The following is a 23,105-nucleotide window of genomic DNA, read 5'->3' as shown; positions in this document are numbered from 1 at the left end:
TGCTAAGTGGCCATCCGAAATTAGTGAATGAATGCACCCTCCTCCCAGCAGTGCGCGAGTTCTGCTCTGCTCACAAATCCACATTCTTATCAAGTTTGGTAAAGACAGATTTTTAAGTTTTTGCCAATCTGTTAAGTGTAACGTGGTACATCCTTAGTTTTAATTTGCATTGCTGCTCAATACTTGTTGCAAAAATGAATAAAAAAGGTTCCACTCATTACCTCTGGGATTGGAGGGTCTGTCCCAATTCCTAGGTCCCATATCTAGACTCCAACATCTGTATTACTTTGGCTTTCAAAACTGGCTTTCTACTCAGACTCTCTTTTTCCATCTTCACGTTTCTGTCATGATCCTATTAATCCTTTGCTTAGCTGGTTTTGAAGCCTTCAAGTCAATCTCAGCCTCACTCCTTCGCCTGAAAACAGTAGTAGCAAAGCATACGGTAAGCGATAAAGAGCACCTGGATCTAAGGTGTAACCAGTCACTAAGTGCTGCCAGTTTTTCCTCTGTCAATTGTTTCACAGTTTTTCCTTCCTTTCCCCTTCTATCAGGTTAATCCTGCTGTCACCTCGCTCACTGATTCTTGCAATAAGCCAGACTGAACTGGAAAGAACCGCCATGGTCCTCAATGTTGTGTGTAGGCCACAGCATTGTCTGAGGCTGTCAGGGCTATATGTTAGAAGGAGACCCCTGGGGTCTTCTGAGCTTTACTAGGAGAGGATCTCAGGAGAGTAGGATGCCTTGTACGTAGTAAGTACTAAGTCAATGTTACTTACCAGTAAATTAAGAGGCATGGGAAATTATTATTTTTTTGAGACGGAGTCTCGCTCTGTCGCCCACGCTGGAGTGCCGTGGCGCGATCTCGGTTCACTGCAAGCTCCGCCTCCCGGGTTCACGCTATTGTCCTGCCTCAGCCTCCCGGGAAATTCTTAATCAGTAAATATGCCTTATCAAATTTTTGTTTTAAAAGAGAACTGGCAGGAGCTCCAAATACACTAAAGCTCCAGTCTGAAAGGACAGTCTCTGAGCCTTCAATCTTTGGCCTAAGACGCACAGAAATGTAATGCAAACCAGATACGGATTTTTTTAGTGGCTTTCTGCACACGCACACACACACACACACACACACACACAAGTAAAAAGATCTAGGCATAACGTATGCACCTGTAGTTCCAACTACTGGGGAGGGTGAGGCAGGAGGATCACTAAAGGGCAGGAATTAGAGACTAGCCTGGGCAACATAGCAAGACGCCCCACCCCCACTCCCCCCCGGAGAAAAAGAATAAAAAAGGTAAAAATAATTTTAAAGAGAGTAAAAAGGAATGTAAAAATAATTCATTTTATTTAATTTAATGTATTACTAAAAATGTTATCTAACATGCAAACAATATACAAATTATTTTATACGACGTCTTTAGAATCCTGTATTTCACACGTAAAGAGCATCTCACTCCGGACTAGCCAGGTTTCAAGCACGTGACTGCTGCACAAGGCTGGAACTCAGGCCAGGGGAATTAATTCTTGTCTTCGGTGCTCAACCACTCCTCCCTTCAAGCCTGGCCTAATCCCCACTCTCTCTCATCCCCCCGAATACGCTCCGCGGTTAAGCCCCTCACCTCACCGCACTGCAAATATTTCGTCCACTGAGTATTTGCTGATCCTCACTCAGTGCCAGCTTGACCAGCAACCGCAGCCGCCCTGCCACTGTTGGGCCGGGTATGGCGTGTCTGGCTTCCCTCTGTTCTGGGCCGGCTCCGAGACGCGCTCAAGAGAAACCGGAATCAGACACGGGCCCAGCTCAGCTTCGCAATGTAGGCTCCACTGGCTCCTGGGAGTCCGCTACCTGCAGGAAGGCGCCGCGGTCGGGTCGGGCTAGCCAGGAGCGACAGACTTAAGTAAACACGAAACCCAACCACTTCTGCTCCCTCCGCGACGCGTGTAACGTGGGTCGCGCGACGTCGCCCTTTAATGCGGTCGGGTTCTCGGAACGCTGCGTCACTCGCCACCTGGGACTTAGGCGGGACTTCCGGGCGCGCGTAGGCACAACTTCCGGAAGGAGGCGGAAGAGCCTCTCGGGTCTACGTTCCGGAGTCCCGGGACCAGTGAGGGGCCACCCGGGGCACAGGAAAGGGCCGCTGGGGGAGGGCCGGCTGCACTCGGGGTGTCTGGGCCGCGGGTCTGAGGGATGAGGAGGGGCCATGGCCAGCGACGGGGCCAGGAAGCAGTTCTGGAAGCGCAGCAACAGCAAGCTCCCGGGCAGGTGGGTGTGCCCGGGAGGGCCGGGTCGGGGTCAGGGGTCAAAGGTCAGGTGGCCGCGTTGGCCTCCTGGACTGCGGGCGGAGTCGGGGGTCTGGAGCGGGCAACTTGGACTCTGAGGAGACTGCTGGGTGGTGTGATGGGCGTTGTGGGACTCGGAGGTCGGAGCGTGGGGTTTGGGGGTGACAGTGGCTGCACGTAGGATCGAGGCTTGCAAGGACGAAGAGGAGCTGTTGGCGTTTTTCCCAACACTGGCAGACTCCTTTCCGAAAAACTCCTGGGCTCCCTGGGGAGGCTGGAAGGAACTGATTCGGGTCATGCTGTGAAGTTTGGTGGAGTCCGGAAGCTGGCCGGGCTGAGGCCCCGTCTGCTGGGCAGATCAATTTCTGCAGGGGGTGTGGTGCTTTTGACCCACTTGATTTGCCTCTGGTCTCTTGTGGGCTGCTGCTCTTGCCTTGAGCGTGCAAGAGGATTAGAGTTTCCCTGTGAGTTTCCCTGTTTCTGCTTGCTGATCTCAAAACCAACTCCTGTATTGTGTTAGCAGAAAGGTTTTTTTTTTTTTTTTTTTGAGCCTGGAATAACCTGGGTACACCCTAGATGCTATTACAGCTCCAGAGTCCTTGTCTGATTGCTATGGCGCTGAGCTCTGCCAGGGCCCTAGGGAATGAGACATTACCTGGAGGGTACCTAGGATAAAATCAGCCACTGGTGAAAACAGATCAGAGATAAGCAAACTTCAAGATTTCAGAACATAGTGTGTTCTGTTCCAAAGTTGAAGTCTGGAATGCTGAAAATTATGAATTGTGATATTAAAACAAGTCTGAGTAGAATCATTCATAAACACAGGAAAATGGTTTGTACTCCTATTTCATAATAAACACTATCATTTGAGTGTTTGAATGATAACCTTTGCAATTTACTGCATCCAGTTAGAAAAGTTTACTTTTGGCGGGGTGCGGCGGCTCATGCCTGTAATCCCAGCACTTTGGGAGGCCGAGGTGGGCAGATCATCTGAGGTCAGGAGTTTGAGACCAGCCTGACCAACATGGAGAAACCCAGTCTCTACTAAAAATACAAAATTAGCCGGGCACGGTGGCACATGCCTGTAATCCCAGCTATTCAGGAGGCCGAGGCAGGAGAATCGCTTGAACCTGGGAGGTGGAGGTTGCAGTGAGCCGAGATTGTTCTATTGCACCCCATCCTGGGTAACAAGAGTGAAACTCTGTCTCAAAAAAAAAAAAAAGGAAAGTTTACTTTTAAGAGTGATCTGGGAGTTAGCAGAGTGAGTTACTGACTGCTCATGGGTGACTTCGAGAATGAAGGGAGTCATCAAAGGTGGCCAGAGACCCTATTTGACTGTGCGTGATTCGAGAACAGTAAGAGCTTCCTACAAAACCAGTGTCAGGGGCCAAGATGAGTGAAGATTCTGGAATGGTGGTGAATAGGAGGTCCTGGTAGCGACAGGAACAAATGCTCTGGAACATAGAGTCCAGGGAAGAGGAGCCACAGGACAGTGTAACTTTTATGTGTTACTTTGAGGTCTTAAGGTTTTGGTTCCTCATCAGTCTAAACTCTAATTCTTAATCAACTGAGATGTAAGAATAACAGAGCTGCTGTGTGGAGTTACAGCAGTGACTCAACCTTTGGATTGAAGGCTGTGGTCCTTGGTAACTTGTCCTTATACTGAGTTGAGTAGTGTTTGCCCCCTCCCCCATCCCCTGCCACCAAATTTATGTCCATCTGGAAGCCGTGGATATGACATTTGGAAATAGGGTTTTTGCACAAGTAATCAAGGTAAAATGAGGTCATACTGGATGAGGGTGGGCCTTAGTTCAACAACTAGTATTTTTCTAACAGGAGGGAAATTTGTATACAGAGACACACACTCAGGGAAATGGCCCTGTGGAGACAGAAACAGAGATTGGAATAGTACATTTACAAGCCGAGGAAAGCCAGGGGTTGCTGGCAGCCAGCAGCAGCTGGGAGAGGCAAGGAAGGATGCGCACCTAGAGACTTCACAGAGAGCATGGCCCTGCTCATGACTTGATTTTGGACTTTTGGCCTTTAAAACTGAGAGAGAATAACTGTCTGTTGTTTCAAGCCATTCAGTTTGTGGTAATTTGTTATGGCAGCCACAGGAAACTAATACAGTCTCCAGTTTTCTTCTATGTGAACCTGAGATACCAAAGACCAGCTTTCCTTTTCCTCTGACTTTGATGCTGTTCTGTGTCTCAGGCACTTTTGAGAGCAGCTTCCGTAATACCTTTCCTTTGTGAAGTTGGAGTCTTGGAGAGTTGTTTGAGGCTGTCACTGAAGAGGGCAGAAGAAGGAGAGGTTGGGTGCAGCAGGAAGGCCTGTGAAGCCTGTGTGTTTCCCATCCATCTTGTGGCTCAAGCCTCTGGCAGTGCCGCTCTTTCAGGTGGCAGGCTGGAACTCCGCCCTGAAGGAGGAGTCACAAAGTGATGACCGTTTTCCTGTCAGTAGTGGTGATTGGTCACCAGCTGCATATTTATTTAGTCCACACCTACGCAAGCACAGTGCTAGTGGAGATCCTAGCCAGGTTCCTGTGGCTTTGGCAGCTCTTTCAATTGTTTCCCATGATGGTTTTCTTTGTTTTTTTGGTTTTTTTTTTTTTTTTTTTTTTGAGACGGTACCTCACTCTGTTGCCCAGGCTGGAGTTCGGTGGCACAATCTCTGCTCACTGCAACCTCTGCCTCCCAGGTTCAACCAATTTTCCTGCCTCAGCCTCCCAAGTAGCTGGGATTACAGGCGCCCACCACCAGGCCTGGCTAATTTTTTTTTTCTATTTTTAGTAGAGACGGGGTTTCACTATGTTGGCCAGGCTGGTCTCAAACTCCTGACCTCAGGTGATCCACCCACTTCGGCCTCCCAAAGTGCTGGGATTACAGGCGTTAGCCACCGTGCCCAGCCTTTTTTTCCTCTTTTTTTTTTTTTTTGAGACAAGGGTCTCGCTCTGTAGCCCAGGCTGGAGTGCAGTGGCACAATCTCAGCTCACTGCTACCTCCACCTCCTGGGTCCTGGTTCAAGCAATTCTCCTGCCTCAGCCTTCCGAGTAGCTGGGATTATAGGCACTCGCCACCACGCCCAGCTAATTTTTATATTTTTAGTAGAGTCGGGGTTTCACCATGTTGGCCAGGATGGTCTTGAATTTCTGATCTTGTGATCCACCCACTTCAGCCTCCCAGAGTGCTGGGATTACAGGCATGAGCCACCGTGCACAGCCTTGTTTTCTTCTTTTTTTTTTTTGAGTGTAGCCGTCAACTCAAGGAGACTCAGGAAGAAGACTACACCTGCTGTGCAGTACAAGACTAGCAAGGGATCTTGCAGATAGTTCAACTCTTTTTTATTTTTGAGACGAGTCTTGCTCTGTCGCCCAGACTGGAGTGCAGTGGTGCGATCTAGGCTCACTGCAGCCACTGCCTCCTGGGTTCAAGTGATTCTCCTGCCTCTGCTGCCCAAGTAACTTGGGTTACAGGTATCCGCCACCACGCCCAGCTAATTTTTTTGTATTTTTAGTAGAGATGCAGTTTCACCATGTTGGCCAAGCTGGTCTCGAACTCTTGATCTCAAGTGGCCCGCCTGTGTCGGCCTCCCCAAGTGCTGGGATTACAGACGTGAGCCACTGCTCCCGGCCAGTAGCACAACTCAGTAATTCCTTATGGCAATAATGGCTAGTATTCATTAAACACTTAGCATTTGCTAGACACTGTTTTTGGCGTTTTACATGTTATGTCTGCTGGTGTTTTGCAGCAGACATGCTTGATCCTGCACTCCCTGAGGCAGTCTTGGTTTAAATCCCTGGGTTTTTTCCCCTTCAATGTCATGCTGAGAAGTTTAAGTGTTTTTGCACGACATCTAAGCCCTTTATAACCTGGCTGCTCTCTTGCTTTGAGCTTTGCTCTCAGCTGTGCTGATGGACTGCTGGGTTCCTTGGCACACCATCCTGTTTGATGACGCTGTCACTTTCATGCTTTTGTATCTGACCAGAATGTTTTTTCTCGTCCCTTTCTCCTGGCTTAGCTTCCCCCCCGCCCCCACTTCTCAATATACACTCTCCAGCATACCTCCTGTTTTTATGCAGCCTGAACTCAAGTCCCCCTTTTTTGCATCAAACTCAGTGTTGTTGGTACCTCTGGCTTCCTGTTGTCCCTGGTATGTGCTTTTGCTTTCACTTGTGAGATGCACAGGTTTGGGAAATGTGTCTTTCTCATTCTTGCATTGTCAGTACCGATACATGGTGTTCATTCCAACCTATCTTCTCGATTAGCCTGGAGAGTGGGTGGTTTAGCCAGGGCTATACACTGCAGAAGAGGTGGTCTTGCTAGTAGACCTTAGGTTTATGCACACCCTGGTCCTTAGGTTACATGTTTGGCTGATGCTTTCCTAGAAACTTTGTTTCTGGATAAGCCAGGGTGTGTCCTGTGGTAAATAGACCTCTGACTAGGAGTCGGGTGGTCCAGATTTTAACTTTCTTTTGCCAGTAGTGGTCTTCACCAAGTCACCTCTGCGGCCATCAGTGTCTGTATCTGTAGCGCAAAGGGGTTGAATTTGGTTTCAGTAGCTATGGCAAATGGGGAGGTTTCTTTGGCTTAGCACAGTTCTTTTTGATGAGAAAAGGATGGGCTTCTTGGACCAGTTTTGAGAATTTGATGATTTGCTGAAGCAGCAAATATGTATTCAATCCATAGTATGTGTTAGGAACAGCCCCAGGTGCTGGAGATAATATTAGTGAACAAAATAGACCCAGATCTCTGCTCTGCAGAGCTTACAGTGCAGTGGGAGAGCCGGGTATAAATAACATAGCTCAGTTAAATGGAGTTATCTGTTGAAAGGTGACAGTTGCTATCAAAACAAAGCTGGGAAGAGGACTAGGTGGCTTAGTAGCAGGTGTGGTGGTGAGAAGGAGCCCTTCGCTGAGGTGACATTTGAGGAAAGATTTGCACGAGGTGAGGGAATAGGCCAACCAGGAGGCTGGGGTAGAGCGATCCAGGCAGAGGGGTGAGCAGGTGCAGAGGACCCCCAGAGCGATGCTGGCGTGCTTGAGGAGAGGAGCTGGGGCCAGTGTGGGTCTGGCCGATAGAAGGGGAGAGTCAAGGGGTGCGTCCTGAAGGGTGGTGGGAGTAGAGTCTCGTGACTGCAGTGAAGATATGGACTGTTGTTTGATGCTGGCTGAATGGGGCACCTTTGGAGGGTTTTGAGCAGAGGAGTGGCATGGTCTGCATTAGGTTTCATGGGGTATCTTTGGCTGCTGTACCGAAGACAGATTGGAGGCATTGGGAGTCGAGGCAAGGGCAGAAGCAGGGAGACCAGGAGGCCAGGGTGCCGCAGCATCCGGTGGCCACTGGTGGTGGCGGCTTGCACCGGAGTGGAAGCTGTGGTGGTGGCAAGAAACGGTAGGTGATAAGAATCCGAAGGTTTGACTGGGCACCGTGGCTCACGCCCGCAATCCCAGCACTTTGGGAGGCTGAGGTGGGTGGATCACTTGAGGTCAGGAGTTTGAGACCAGCCTGGCCAATATGGCGAAACCCCATCTCTACTAAAAAATTAGCCGGGCATGGTGGCTGGTGCCTGTAATCCCAGCTATTTGGTAGGCTGAGGCAGGAGAATCGCTTGAACACAGGAGGCAGAGATTGCAGTGAGCCAAGGTTGCACCACTGCACCACAGCCTGGGCAACAGAGCGAGACTCTCATAGCCTGGGCAACAGAGCAAGACTCTGTCTCAAAAAAAAAAAAAAGTAGAATCTGAAGGTTCAGTCTCTGACTGTCTGGACTGGTTCTTTCCTGGGCCGCTGACTCTCTTGGCTCCCGATGGGCTGTTGCAGTTGGAATTCTGGCCACACTTCACTTTACATGCCAAGACAAAATCACAGCACACTGGGCTTGAGAACACAGGCAGTCTTTCAGTGTGGGTCTGATGTTTGCTATTTTAGCTCAGCTCTGCCTGGCAGAGTGTGCTCTGCTGACAGAGGGTATGCAGGCAGCTGGGGTATTTGGAGTATGACATTTGAAAGTGGCCTGATGGCGGCTGGTCGCTGTAGCTCATGCCTGTCATCCCAGCACTTTGGGAGGCTGAGGCAGGTGGATCACCTGAGGTCAGCAGTTCGAGACCAGCTTGACCAACATGGTGAAACCCCATCTCTACTAAAAATACAAAAAATAGCTGGACATTGTGGCGGGCACCTATAATCCCAGCTACTCAGGAGGCTGAAGCAGGAGAATCATTTGAACCCGAGAGGCAGAGGTTACAGTGAGCTGAGATCGCGTCATTGCACTCTAGCCTGGGCGACAGGGCAAGACTCTGTTTCAAAAAAAAAAAAAAAAGTAAGTGGCGTGGTGGCAAGAAAGGCCCAAATTGAACATGGCAAGGATGTGGGTGCTGGGATAAAGCTGGAGCAGAAGAGGGTTCTCAGTGTTGTGGCTCTGACAGCCGTCAGCTTACACTGCCAGAGCCACGAGACGCCTGTGAGCAAACGAGACAGCTGAACAGGCCACCGTCCGTCCTCGCCGGAGGAGAGGCATTGTTGGGGATAATGAATTCATTCGGAAAACGTTTACTTGCTCCTCTCCTGTGCCAGCTGCCGTGGTGAGTGCTGAGCCATCCACGTGGCCCTTCGCGGCTGGACGCCTGCCCCGTGAACACATGCGCGCAGACTGTGGTGCCGGGCAGGTGGCAGTCCCAGGATACTGGCAGAGAGCAGGGCCCTCAGTGGGTGGAATGGTCGTGTCCTCCTGACACAGGTTGGGCTTCTGCCGAGACCTGGCTGCAGAGGTTGGGGGGAGTCTATCGGAGCCCCCCTCCTGCGGGGAGCACGTGACTGGGGAGGAGGGGCATGGAGGGTGGTGAGCAGGCTCTGGAGCTGCTGCCAAGGCCATGGTGAAGATCCGGGCTGTGGTCCTAAGAGCCATGAGAGAGTGTTGAAGGGTATTAAACAGGGAGGGCTGTGATACTGTGACACTGTCCGTCATCCTTGAAGAGAAGGCGAGAGGAAGCTGGTGGGCTTCTGAGGAGGCCGAGGCCAGAGGCTGTGGGATTGGAGAGGAGTGGGCAGGTCCAGGGTGTGCGTGGTACTCTCGGGATTCACTGATGGGCAGGGTGCTGGGGGTCGAGGTGATGTCCAGGACGCTGGCCTGAGGGGATGGGAATGTGGTGGGCAGAATACTGGCCCCCTAAAGGTGTCCTCATCCTCATCCCTGACCCCTGCAAATATGTTCTGTTACATGGCAGAGGGGAATTCAGGTCACTAATCAGCTGACCTGAAATGGGGGAATTGTCCTGTTACCCGGCGGGCCCAGTGTAACCTCATGAGCTTTTGGAAGTGGTCAGAGACACGGTGTAGGATGGACTCCATCCACAGTGGCTGGCTTTGCAGATGGGGGAGGCAGCCACCAGGAATGTGGCGCGGCTTCTGGAAGCTGGGAAAGGCATTCTACGGATAGCTAACAAGAGAGCAAGGCGTTCTACGGATAGCTAACAGGAGAGCAAGGCCTTGCTCCTGCCCCCGCCAGGAGCTGAATTCTGCGGACAACTGGAGTGAGCAGGAAACGGGTTCTCCCCTCAAGCCTCCCGGAAGGAGCGCAGCTGGCCGACGCCTGGACTTCAGTGTGATGAGACCCACGCCGGATTTCTGACCTTCAGAACTTCGAGATAATGAATGCATGTTTTAAGTTGTGGTGATTTGTTACAGCAGCTGTGAAGAGTGGGGTACTGTGCCAAGGGATGTCCAACAGGGAGTGGTAGGCGGCCCGGCACCTCCCTCAGCAGTCCTGCACTTGGATGTGGACAGGAGTACCTTGGTCAGCGGCCTTGTGGGGGGTCACTGGGTAACCTCCACAAAGTATGTTTAAACCCAGGGAACTGAAGTCAGCTCGGAGGGTTCTTCCTGTGTCCTCTGTCCTGCTCAGGCCTAGGAAGCAAATAGGGCCCTGCCTCTTTCCTCAGAATGTTGGCTGCTGCCTCGGGCCCCCTTGCTTGCTTGTGTTTTTATACATCTGTATTGCCTTGCTTGTGTTTTGAAGAGGTTGTTTATTGGGTAAGAACCCTCAGTCCTGTTTTCATGCTGGGGCAAGCCCCGGCGTTTTGTCCCGGCAGTGATCGTGTGTTCCCCGCCAGCTGGGTTTCTCTTCTTGTTAGTGAGTGGAGATGACCTTCCTGTGACGGTGGCCTCGGAAACGCTGGTGGGTGAGTTTTTGCTGTAGGCGCAGTTCCTTTTCCTTGTTCCTTTCAGTGGTCACTTTCCGTGTTATTAAATGTCTTACTTTGTCCAGAAACATTTTGAAAAATAAATTGAATGTGAATCCTATTTCCTTTCTCTTACATATTTGTCTGATAGAGTAAATCTGGACTCTGGGTTAATTTTAAATGAAGACGAAAATGGTTAAATAATCCCTGACAATTTTGGATTATTTGTTTGTTTCTTAAGTAATGAGAGCAGGAGGAAGTACCCCATTGCTCCCAAGTGTTTTTTTTTTTTTTTTTTGAGACGGAGTCTCGCTCTGCCGCCCAGGCTGGAGTGCAGTGGCCGGATCTCAGCTCACTGCAAGCTCCGCCTCCCGGGTTCACGCCATTCTCCTGCCTCAGCCTCCCTGCTCCCAAGTGTTTGTGAGGAACCATGGGAGGTCATGGAATTGAGGAGAATATGTCTTGGAAGACCACTTGTCTGTTTTTCTTTTTCTTTTTAATTTTTTATTTCCATAGACTACTGGGGAACAAGTGGTGTTTGGTTACATGAGTAAGTTCTTTAGTGGTGATTAGTGAGATTTTGGTGCACCTGAGCAGTATACACTGAACCCAGTCTTTTATCGCTCACCCCTTTCCCACCCTTTCTCCCTGAGTTCCTGAAGTCCATTGTTTCATTCTTATAACTTTGCATCCTCATAGCTTAGCTCCCACTTACAATTTTTTTTTTTTTTTTTTTTTTTTTTGAGATGGAGTCTCACTCTGTTGCCCATGCTGGAGTGGAGTGGCGTGATCTCGGCTCACTGCAACCTCCACCTCCTGGGTTCAAGCGATTCTCCTGCCTCAGCCTCCCAAGTGGCTGGGACTACGGGTGTGCGCCACCATGCCCGCCTAATTTTTGTATTTTTAATAGAGATGGGGTTTTACCATGTTGGCCAGGCTGGTCTTGACCTTGTGACCTCAAGTTATCCACCTGCCTTGGCCTCCCAGAGTACTGGGATTACAGACATGAGCCACCATGCCTGGCCGTTAGCTCCCACTTATGAGTGAGAACAGATGGTTTGGTTTTCCATTCCTGAGTTACTTTACTTAGTCTCCAGCCTCATCCAGGTCTCTGCGAATGCCATTAATTCATTCCTTTTTATGAATGAGTAGTAATGAATTAATGGCATTAGGCTGAGTAGTGTTTCATCATATATATACATACGCATATATATGTACACACATTACATACACACACACACACCACAGTTTTTTTTTTTTTTTTTTTTTGAGATGGGAGTCTCGCTCTGTCACCAGGCTGGAGTGCAGTGGTGCAATCTCGGCTCACTGCAACCTCCGTCTTGCAGGTTCAAGCGATTCTCCTGCCTCAGCCTCCTGAGTAGCTGGGATTACAGGCACGCACCACCACGCCCAGCTAATTTTTGTGTTTTTACCCTGTTGGCCGGGATGGTCTCCATCTTTCGACCTTGTGATCTGCCTGCCTTGGCCCCCCAAAGTGCTGGGATTATAAGCATGATCCACCGTGCCCGGCTACACCACACTTTCTTCATCCACTTGTTGATTGATAGGCATTTGGGTTGAAAAGAAGTCATCTCTGGTTTTCTGTCCCTGAACGGCCACAGTCTAGTGCGGCCTGCCTGTGGCCAGGACAAGGACAGTGTTCACGTGCAGGGGGCTGTCCTGGCTCTGCGGCCTGAGAGTGACACCTGCCCCTCCTTTCTTTCTCTGGCAGGCTCAGGGTCTCTGCCCCTTCTCAGCTCAGCCCTTCACCCCTTGAACACAGGCCGTGGAGATCTGCATTGTGCAGTGTTTCTGGGTGCAGTGGGGAGCCCAGGAACAGGAGCTGGTATCCTGCCACAGGGTCGGGAGTGTCACCATGCTTGGCCCTGGGAGCGCAAGATGAGCCACCTGCACGGTTCTTTTTCCTGAGGAGTCCAGGGAGCGTGTCTGTGTGTGGATCAGGCACAGAGCAGGTGTTCCCTGCAGCGCTCAGGTGCAGAGGGGAATCGGAACTGAGGTGGGGCCTTGGCATCACGCCCCATGCTAGGGATTGTTTGTGGAGTGCTTCCCTTGGGCTAGGCGGTTTTTTTTTTTTTTTTTTTTTTTTTTTTTTTTTAAGGAGACAGAGTCTCGCTCTGTTCCCCAGGCTGGAATACAATAGTGCGATCTCGGCTCACTGTAACCTCCGCTTCCTGGGTTCAAGCAAATTCTCCTGCCTCAGCCTCCCCAGTAGCAGGGGCTACAGGCTCATGCTGCCATACCCAGCTAATTTTTGTGTGTGTGTTTTAGTAGAAACGGGGTTTCACTGTGTTGGCCAGGCTGGTCCCGAACTCCTGACCTCAGGTGATCTGCCCACCTCGGCCTCCCAAAGTGCCGGGATTACAGGCGTGAGCCACCGCGCCCGGTGGACTAGGCACTTTACGTGCAGCCACCTATGTAGTCCTCATAGCAGCTGGGGGTGGTACCGTGTGGTCCCTATTTTACAAATGAGGAGACTCAGAAGCTGAGTTACATGCTCAAAGCCACACAGCCCGTAAGCGGCAGAGCTAGGGTTTGAATCTGAGAAGTCTGTGCCCTTACCCATCACAGCCTCATCCTTATCTCCTCCACGCCCAAGCGGACTTAACAGGTGCTGAAATTATTACAGAGAAGGCTGACTCGTTCACCAGGAATCTGATCCTTCTGTGGGCTGGCTTGGGTGGAGGTGGTCCCTGCACCCTGGCACACATCCTCATGTTTGAACTCAGGCTGCTGCCTGCTGAGCTCAGCCTGAGGCCCGACTCTTCCAGGCAGGGAAAAACCACGCTTCCTGCGCTCGGCAGACTGCCGGGGATTCTTCTGGAGAGAGGTGAGCCACTTCTCCCAGGTCCCCCCGTGTTCTCTTTGCAGACACGAGGCAGAGGTATCAGGAGGCCCAGAGAACAGGGCCGCCTGGGCTCTTCCCATTTCTGGGCCCCGTGCTGTGGGGAACTTTCATTTTGAGTATCCTCAGACTTTTTGTTCCTCCTTTCTGAAATGTTTCCTCTTTTCTGGTGATAAACATGGAAATTCCACTCCGAGTGCTGTGGATCATGAAGGGCACGTAGCCCCCGCGAGTCCAGTTGCTTAGAATAGCTGTGGGTTCCCTTATTGAGTAGGAAGTGGAGGCTGAGAACGTCTGTGTTGTTACTGATGGCAGCCCCCCGAGGCAGGGCCAGGTGTTCCTGGGCGTCCTCTCCACCCTGAATCTGCCTTCCCCGTATGGCCTGCGTGGGGAAGGTGGGCCTCTGCTCAAGGCCCCAAGCTCCTAGGGGAATAGGTTCACCCTCAGGCCGGTCCAAGGCAGAGCCCTTTCTGGCTTCGGGACCCCTGATATTTCTGGGCGCCCGACTGCATCAGCTCTGTTCCCACAGGTCCCTCCTAGGTGTTCTTGCTCGTGCTTGGGTTCGTTTGAGCGCTGCCTCGTCCTCCGCCACCCTCTTCCTTCTCATGTGCGCTGTGTGTACCGGAGCCAGGCCGATTCCGATAGAATTTTTTTTTTTTTTTGAGACGGAGTCTCGCTCTGTCACCCAGGCTGGAGTGCAGTGGCCGGATCTCAGCTCACTGCAAGCTCCGCCTCCCGGGTTTACGCCATTCTCCTGCCTCAGCCTCCCGAGTAGCTGGGACTACAGGCGCCTGCCACCTCGCCCGGCTAAGTTTTTGTATTTTTAGTAGAGACGGGGTTTCACTGTGTTAGCCAGGATGGTCTCGATCTCCTGACCTTGTGATCCGCCTGTCTCGGCCTCCCAAAGTGCTGGGATTATAGGCTTGAGCCACCGCGCCCGGCCCCGATAGAATTTTTAAGTGTGCCGTGCAGCTCTCTCCACCTTGTACTCCTTGCTGTGCTGGTTTGAAATGGGCCTTCTTTTATGAAACATTTTTACTAAACTAAAAAATAAAGGCCGGGTGCGGTGGCTCACACCTGTAATCCCAGCACTTTGGGAGGCCGAGGCGGGCGGATCACGAGGTCAGGAGATAGAGACCATCCTGGCTAACACGGTGAAAACCCGTCTCTACTAAAAATACAAAAAATGAGCCGGGTGTGGTGGCGGGCGCCTGTAGTCCCAGTTACTTGGGAGGCTGAGGCAGGAGAATGGCGTGAATCCGGGAGGCGGAGCTTGCAGTGAGCCGAGATCTCGCCACTGCACTCTAGCCTGGGCGACACAGCAAGACTCTGTCTCAAAAAAGAAGAAAAAGATAGGCTTGCTGGCTCTAAGGCTTTCACCTAGATGAGGCAAGTGATGTTCATTGCAGTTGTCTGGATGAGCTCCTGATCCTTGGCTGAAAGCTGTCAGTGGCTCGGGATGTGTGGAGGGGCAGGGCAGAGGACCCCGTCTTGGAAAGGGGGCGAGTCCCTTGGTGTCACTGTGGCTCTCTCAGGGGTGGCAGCTCCTCCGCGAGGGCTTGGTGCCCCCGCTGCCCTTGTTTGCACGTGAATGTGTTTGCGGCAGGGAGGCCAGCGAGTTGGCTGGGACTCCCTACGTTATGCTGTTGAGTTTGGGAGTCAAGGGGAGATCTGGCCTTGCTTCTTTCCGAATTCAGAGGGGATCTGGGAGGAAGAAAGGTTCAGAGACAATCACAGTTTTATAGAATTTATGACAGGATTTTCCTGCTCATGTCTGGGGCCTTGGGAGTTGCTTTATCGGGGTGGAGGAAGAGCACAGAGTGCTGCCTCTTCTGTTTTGAGACTGGGTCTGGCCGCTGCCAAGTTCTCAGGTTTATCGATGGTGCAGGAGGTGATTCCTGCATGGCCACAGCTGCCTCCTGGAAAGGGCTGGTAGAGGATTGTTGGCTGTGGGCTTCATTTTGTTTTCTTTTAGAATTAATCTCTATATTGAGTTAGTTTTGTGTTCCAAAACCAGTCACTAGAGCCACCGTAGCAGCTTGTGCGTCAGCCAAATGTGCCTTCCTAAGCCGTCATGCTTTTAAATAGCTCATAGAAAAGGCCACCTTAACAGCAGCTTGGGAGCTTTTAAGAGGGTGTTGTTACCTAGCTAGGTTTTGTTGTGAGAAGATGTCCTGTATTCTTGGAACTTAATTCCTTCAAAGATAGGGTATGCCTTTAAATGCTTAATCGTTCAAGTATTTGCATAGTGAGGAAGAGAATTAAATGTAACAAGCAGTTATGGGACGCGCTGTGTTTGCACGCGAGGCCCTGGGGTGTGTGCAAAGGTGAGCCTGGGGTTACTCCTGCTACCGAGGGACTTCCGTTTGCTGAGGGAGACAGACCAGCTGGGAGCTTCTGCCGCAAGGATGCTGGTGCCAAGCGGGCCGTGGAGGGGCCAGGAAGCCCTGTGGCAGCATGGGCAAGGAGAGGGGAGTTTTCACTGAGGACAGGAGATGACATTAAACTGGACTTTGAAGGTTACCTGGGGTGTGGGGGCGTGTTCTGTAGTCAGGGGCTGCGACAAGGCCTTCTTGGCACAGGGTGGCTTGAACACAGCCCAGGTAAGGAGGAATACAGGGTGTGTTTGGGAACCTGATGAGTCGCTGGTTACCTGAGAACAGGTGGAAGGAGTGGGCACAGCTGCGGCTGTGTGGTGGGATGCAGGTGAGGGTCAGTGTTCAGGATGGTGGCTGCAGGAGTTTTGGCTTGAGGCTGTTTTGTGTTTGGAGTTAGGGAAGGTTTCTGAGCAGGGGCCACCTGATCAGACCTCCTGCTACCATTTATTGACCTGTTACTGTGTGCTAGAGACAGGGGCTGAGGTCAGGGAACTGACCCAAGATTGCACGGGTAGGACGAGGCCGGCCGGGAAGTAGGGTGAGAACCATGGCCATGGGGGAGAGAGAGAGAGGAAGGGGACTGTCCGGAAGTGTTTGCAATTCATTTAGTTCAGTAGATGTTCAAAATGGACCCTGTGCCACACATTGCAAAAGGTGGGAAAAGAGAGCCCTCCCGAGAGGGGGCGTGTGAGCCGGGAGCGGCAGGAGGGCGCTGCACAGGCCTCATGGGACCTGAAAGCATCCGAGTTCTTCCCCAAGGTCTGTAGAAAGACCTTGAAGGATGTTCAGCTGGGGAGTGACCCGTCCCCTGATGGGCACAGGACGGCAGAGCTGAGGCCAAACCCAGGGGCAGCCGGTGTAGCCGTTGTGTTCTTCTTGGGAGGAGGGGATGGGCCAGGGCCAGGGCTGATGGACAGGAGAGGAGGGATGTGTGGGAGGTTTCCAAGGTGACCTAGAGGAAGTGGAGACTGTGGGTGGGTGGTGTTCTTCAGGGAGGAGACGAGGCTGACCCTCATGTTGGTGGATTGCAGTTCTGGAGGTGGTCACAGGAGATACCTGGGCAGAATGAGAGAAATGGAGCCCTGATTTAAGTCAGTGGGAACAGAGAGTTTTCTTATTTTCTTTTTTTTTAGTATAGGTCTGCCCCACGCAATATTTGGGACATATATAAGAAGCTCTTTGTTTACCTAAAATCCAAATTCATTTGTTTATTTATTATACTTTAAGTTCTAGGGTACATGTGCACAACATGTAGGTTTGTTACATATGTATATATGTGCCATGTTGGTGTGCTGCACCCATTAACTCGTCATTTACATTAGGTATATTCCCTAATGCTATCCCTCCCCGCTCCCCGCCACAGTAGGGCCCGGAGTGTGATGATCCCCTTCCTGTATCCAAGTGATCTCATCGTTCAGTTCCCACCTGTGAGCGAGAGCATATGATGTTTGGTTTTCTCTTCTTGTGATAGTTTGCTGAGAATGATGGTTTCCAACTTCATCCATGTCCCTGCAAAGGGTATGAAACTTGTCCTTGTTATGGCTGCATAGTATTCCATGGTGTATATGTGCCACAAACAGGGTTTTTGATGCCAGGATATAGGCCAGTGAGAGCCAGGGGCTGCCAGGAGAAGAGGGCTCGAGGGAGAGGTACGAGGCAGGGACCCGCACGTTGTCTATTTTCGTGTGACTGGTAGAGAGTGATGTTGTCCAAGGGTGGGGACCGAAGAGTGGGTATGGTGAGTGGCCAGTGGGCCACAAGTGACTTTTGTGGGGGACCCATTGACGTGAGGTGGTGGATTCGTGGCTGAGAGTTGGCAGTGGTTCTGCTTGGAGGCACGAGTTTGAGAACCATTTACTTGGGTGGAGGAAGGCAGGAGAGAGCATGATTTTTCATAGGAGAAGAAAGGAGGACTGAGGACTTGGCTTTGGGGAGCAGAGTAGGGAACACACAGAAGAGTCTGGGGCATGTGGAGAGGCTGGCAGGAGGCAGAGGAGGGAGCAAGAAGAAAGATCTCAGTGTGGTGAGTCCCGAGGGGAAGCCGGGCAGGGCCAGGACTGAGTGAGAAGCAGCAAGAAGGAGAGAGGGGGAGTGGGACTCGGTGATGGCTGGCTGCCAGGACGGTGGAGCCGCGTGGGAAGACGTGCATCACTTGGTGACGGGGATGCCTTCTGAGAAATGCGTCCTTAGGTGATTTTGTCCTTGTGTGAACATCACAGAGCGCATTTATACAAACCTAGGTAGGGTTAGTACGGTGTCGCCTGCTGCACACCTGGGCTATGTGGCACCATCTGTTGCTGCGAGGTTACACGGTGTCGCCTGCTGCACACCTGGGCTGTGTGGCACCGTCTGTTGCTGCGAGGTTACACGCCTGTACAGCATGGTACTGTTTTGAATACTGCAGGGAGTTGTCACACAGTGGTTAGTATGTGTGTATCTGAACATCTCTGAATATGGAGCAGGGATAGTACAAATACAGATAAACGATGAAGTGGCATGCTCGTGTAGGGCGGCCGGTGTGACTGGCGCTCGCAGGACCGGACGTTGCTCTTGCTGTTGGTGGGTTGGTGAATGGAGGGTGAGTGAACGGGAAGGCCTGGGTCGTCACTGTGCATTGTGTAGATGTCCTGAACACTCTGCATTTAGGCTACACTAGATTCATGAAAACACCTTTCTTCAGTAGTTAATTAACCTTAGCTTGCTGTGACTTTTCAACTTCGCAAACGTTTTGATTTTTTAAAAACTTTTTGACTCCTTTCTATTATGACATAGCTTAGAACACAAATACATTGTACAGCTGTACCAAAATATTTTTCTTTATATCCTTAGTAAGCTTTTTTCTCTTTTTAAAATTTTTTATTTTTTTCTTTTTCAGCTTTTTGTTAAAAACTAAGACACAGACACACCCATTAGCCTAGGCCAACACAGGGTCAGGACCATCAGTGCCACTGGCTTCCACCTCCACATCTTGTCCCAGCGGAAGGTCTTCGGGGGCAGTAACATGCATGGAGCGGTCATTGCCTTCTTCTGGAATGCCTCCTGAGGAACTGAGGACTTGCCCGAGGCTGTTTTACAGCTTTTTTTTTTTTTTCTTAATAGGTAGAAGGAGCATACTCTAACATAATGATAAAAAGTATAGTACAATAGGCTGAGCACAGTGGCTCACGCCTGTAATCCCAGCACTTTGGGAGGCCTAGGCGGGCAGATCACCTGTGGTCAGGAGTTCGAGACCAGCCTGGCCAACATGGTGAAACCCGTCTCTACTAAAATACAAAAATTAGCCTGGCATGGTGGTGGGCACCTGTAATCCCAGATGCTCAGGAGTCTGAGGCAGGAGAATCACTTGAATCCCGGAGGCAGAGGTTGCAGTGAGTCGAGATCATGCCATTGCACTTCAGCCTGGATGACAAGAGCAAAACTCTGCCTAAAAAAAAAAAAAAAAAAAAAAAAAAAAGAAAAAGTATAATACAATGAGTACAATGAATACATACATAAAGCAGTACCATAGTTGTTCATTATGATCAAGTATCACATATAGTACATAATGTATGTGCTGTACTGTTATAGGACTGGTAGTACAGTAGATTTGCATATATCAGCATCACCACAAACAGGAGTATGCTTTGTGCTACGATGTATCTTTGGCTGTGACATCACTAGGTGACGAATTTTTCAGCGGCATTATAGTCTTACAGGACCATGGTCCCATATGAGGTCTGTTGTTGACTAAAATGTCGTTATGTGGTGCTTGACTGTACTTCTCTGTGTTGGACTGTACTTCTCTGTGTTGGACAGTTTCTTTTCTTTTTTTTTTTTTTGAGATGGAGTTTTACTCTCATTGCCCTGGCTGGAGTGTGGTGGCACAAGCTCAGCTCACCGCAATCTCCACTTCCCGGGTTCAAGCGATTCTCCTGCCTCAGCCTCCTGAGTAGTTGGGATTACAGGCGTGCACCACAACGCCCAGCTAATTTTGTATTTTTAGTAGAGATGAATTTTCTCCATGTTGGTCAGGCTGGTCTCGAACTCCTGACCTCAGGTGGTCCACCCACCTCAGCCTCCCAAAGTGCTGGGATTGCCGGCGTGAGCCGCAGCGCCCGGCCAGGACAATTTCAAAATACTTCCATTTCCTTCGTATTTTCTGTTTTCTATAATAAATACGCATTGCTTTTGTTATGTGAGGGAAAAAATTTTTGTAAAAATGCTGTTTCCAAGACCTATTTGCAGAGATGTCCATTTGACCCAGTAATTGCCTCAGCCCCTGCTGGGTTCTCAGTGCTCCGAGGGCTGTGAGGAGTGTGACATGAGACAAAATGTAGCAGGGAGTTTGTGGCCCAGAAGTGACACCACACAGCTGGGAGCCTTGCGGGATAGCATGTGCATTACTGCCAGAGTGGTGTGGGTGTCAGGGCGGGACAGCCCTCGGAGACCCTCTGGTTTGGGTCTCAGGCACCACATCTTTCTGCTGTTGACCCTCGGGGTGGGCACAAGTTTCAGATTATGCTGTAGACGGAGGGGATGGTGGAATTGTTTACCGTTGTCAGAATGGTTTTTCGTACATTTTCCTCCAAAGCTCATAGAGTTAATTTCCTTGGAAAATTTACTTCTGAACATATTTTATAAATCTGGGGAGCATCGCCGTGTGTTGGAATGAGCCGAATGGTAAATTCATATGCTAATTTGAGTACGTAATTCAGAAAGCTGCCATTGAACCCTAAGGGGGCATTGAATAATGACTGTGCTTGGAGAAGAGAGGTTGATTAGCCATAAAATGAATTTGACTAGATGACTTGTCTGTTTACTTCATATATGTGAAATACAGAGAAGCATTTAATTGTAAATGTTTCATTTCTTTTATGATTCCGAGAACATTGCAGCTGAATTTATTGCTTTTCCATACTTTTATTTTCTTTCACTCTTCCCTATTTCACTCTCCAGTGCTATTTTCAACCACTGCTGTTTAACCTTCAATTAAAAAAAAAAGCTGTTCTGATACACCATCAGGTTTGTTTGAAAGGCAGCACCTTGGTGTAGAGGCTTCAGATTCAAACCAGAAAAACATTCTGCGGGATCTGCTGGGCAGAGCTGCCTCCTGTCAAAACCCAGTGCCCTTGCAGCAACTGGCTCGATTCGCTCTGTTCCTCTTGCCTCTGACTTGTCTCTTCCCGCTTCAGAGTCACCTGTGTCCTCATGGATTAGCCGCTTTTGTGAAGGCAGCCTGAGGACAGGGACTCTCGCTTGTTTACTGTCAGCTTTCCGCGACCAGCCCGGGGCCTGGTGTGGAGCAGGTGCCCAGTCAGTGTTTGTTGAGTGACTTGAATGGAGAAACATAACGCAGTGTAGTCAGTAGAAGCTGAAGGCTTCTGTGTTTCATGCTGCTGTCAAGCGAGCACCAAGTGGAGGCTCTGGCTATCCACAAATAGATTTTCAGCAAGTATTTGATTCTCGTGTTTTGTTTATTGTGTATTTAAATTTAAGGCTTTCTGAGTCATGTTGTAAAGACAGCTCCGGGCACAGTCCTGAAGAGATGGTGTTGATTTCAGGGACCCATTCTCTTTCTCTTGGGCATTTCCCTCTGCCCCGACCCCCACAGCTGACCAGTGTCTCCAGCCTGTTCCTCCACCCTGTTCTCATGCTGTGACCCCTCTCCCCTTCTCCCTGGAGGTGCCCTCCCAATTTTTATTTTTTTATTTTTTTAGACAGGGTGTCACTCTAGCCCAGGCTGGAGTGCAGTGGTGCGCGATCTTGGCTCACTGCAGCCTTGACTTCCTGGGCTCAGGTGATCCTCCCACCTCAGCCTCCTGGGTAGCTGGGACTATAGGAGCATACCACCATGCCTGGCTAATTTTTATATTTTTTATAGAGACAGGGTTTCACTACGTTGCCCAGACTGGTCTTGAACTCCTGGACTCAACAGATCTGCCCACCTTGGCCTCTCAAAGTGCTGGGATTATAGGCCTGAGCCACCATGCCCAACCCCAGTTCTTGTGTTAGACCTTAGTTTACCTGCCTCCCTTGCCATGGGTGTCCTCGGGTTCCCCTCACGCGTGGCGGCATTGCAGTTGCATCTCTTTGTGCCTTGTGTTGAAAAGGTGAGCTTTGGCCACAATTCTGAGGGCTGTTGTTGGGGAGGGCATGGGGAGGTCTTTTTGGTTGGGGGTCTTCTTCAGGGCCCAGCCCCTTGGGGCATCTCTCTGCCGGCCCCTCCCTGGCCTGCCCTGGGGTGTCTTGTCCCTCGTGCACGTTGTTCCACTTTCACCTGCGTGCGGCCTCTGCTGTCGCGGGCTAGAGCCTGTGACCCTTTGTCAGTGTTTGCTCATGTGCTTTTCTGTCTGAGGGCCCCGGCTGTGTGTGTGTAGGATCAGTGGGATGTGTATCCATTCGACCAGAACACCCAACTAATGGCCCCTGCCTTTGCTCACTGCTAACCGGTTAGCCCTCCTCAAGTTTGGGGGTGGTGAAATCTGTCATTTTCATGTGAAGCACATGCTAAAGTGTGTTGTTCTGTGGTGACTGACACTACAAACTTGTCATTCTTGGTGGGACAAGTGAACTTGGAATTCTTACTTTTTTTGAGATGGAGTCTCACTCCGTTACCAGGCTGGAGTGCAGTGGCATGATCTCGGCTCACTGCACCCTCTGCCTCCCGGGTTCAAGCAGTTCTCCTGCCTCAGCCTCCCGGGTAGCTGGTACTACAGGCGTGCGCCCCCACGCCTGGCTAGTTTTTGTATTTTTAGTAGAGATGAGGTTTCACCATGTTGGCCAGGATAGTCCCAATCTCTTGACCTCGTGATCCACCCGCCTTGACCTCCCAAAGCGCTGGGATGACAGGCGTGAGCCACCGTGCCTGGACTAATTTTTGTATTTTTAGTAGAGACGGGGTTTCACCATGTTAGCCAGGATGGTCTCGATCTCCTGACCTCGTGATCCGTCCGCCTTGGCCTCCCAAAGTGCTGGGATGACAAGCGTGAGCCACTGCGCCTGGCCGGACTTTGGCCTATTTAAAGGTTGAATGAATGAGACGGGTCAGCCATCTCGAGCCTTCCCTTCCATGACGTACCGGCCTTCCTGGGACACAGTGGGGTCAGGGAGGGGGCCTTTCCTGTCCTGCCTTCCATCTTTATAGAGATACCACTTACGTGCCACACTGTTCGCCCATTTAAAGTGCTTGCTGTTTTTAGTATATTCATAGTTATGCAGTCATTACTACAGTCAATTTTAGAAAAATTTAATCACCACAGAGAGTAACGCTGTACCTGTTAGCATTCACTTCCCATTCTCTCCTCGCCCCCTTGGCAACCACGGGTCTACTATCTGGATGTTGCATGTCAGTGGAATCACACAGTGTGCGGCCTTTTGCGTCTGGCTTCTCTCAGCTTCATGTTGTCAAGATTCACCCATGCTATGTTGT

The 23,105-nt window shown here is 50.6% G+C and overlaps 2 protein-coding genes across 13 annotated transcripts in view; one reads left to right on the top strand and one right to left on the bottom strand.

The window, feature by feature from the left end:
• The window catches only part of CERK (ceramide kinase), a 79,113-nt gene extending 77,173 nt beyond the window's left edge, over positions 1-1,940 (bottom strand). The window contains exons 1-2 of the mRNA XM_045364225.2: positions 1,617-1,940; positions 222-415 (exon numbers count right to left, since the gene is read on the bottom strand). Coding sequence (XP_045220160.2) covers positions 222-261 — 40 coding nt within the window. The 5' untranslated portion in view covers positions 262-415; positions 1,617-1,940. The remainder of the gene's footprint in view (positions 1-221; positions 416-1,616) is intronic.
• A 111-nt stretch (positions 1,941-2,051) lies between these two features.
• The window catches only part of TBC1D22A (TBC1 domain family member 22A), a 414,723-nt gene continuing 393,669 nt past the window's right edge, over positions 2,052-23,105 (top strand). For 10 of the 12 annotated variants that reach the window (XR_012418607.1, XR_012418608.1, XR_012418606.1 and 7 more), the window contains exon 1: positions 2,052-2,260. Coding sequence is in view for 7 of the 12 variants with exons in the window: in XM_065521728.2 (XP_065377800.1) it covers positions 2,199-2,260 (62 nt within the window). In the remaining 5 variants the exon portion in view is untranslated. Of the gene's footprint in view, positions 2,261-15,390; positions 15,647-23,105 lie in introns of those variants that run through there. The other 2 variants (XM_065521726.2, XM_065521723.2) reach the window with 2 other exon arrangements.

This window comes from Macaca fascicularis, chromosome 10, assembly GCF_037993035.2.
Source record: "Macaca fascicularis isolate 582-1 chromosome 10, T2T-MFA8v1.1".
NCBI lineage: Eukaryota > Metazoa > Chordata > Mammalia > Primates > Cercopithecidae > Macaca > Macaca fascicularis.
This window is presented reverse-complemented; position numbering and strand designations above follow the sequence as displayed.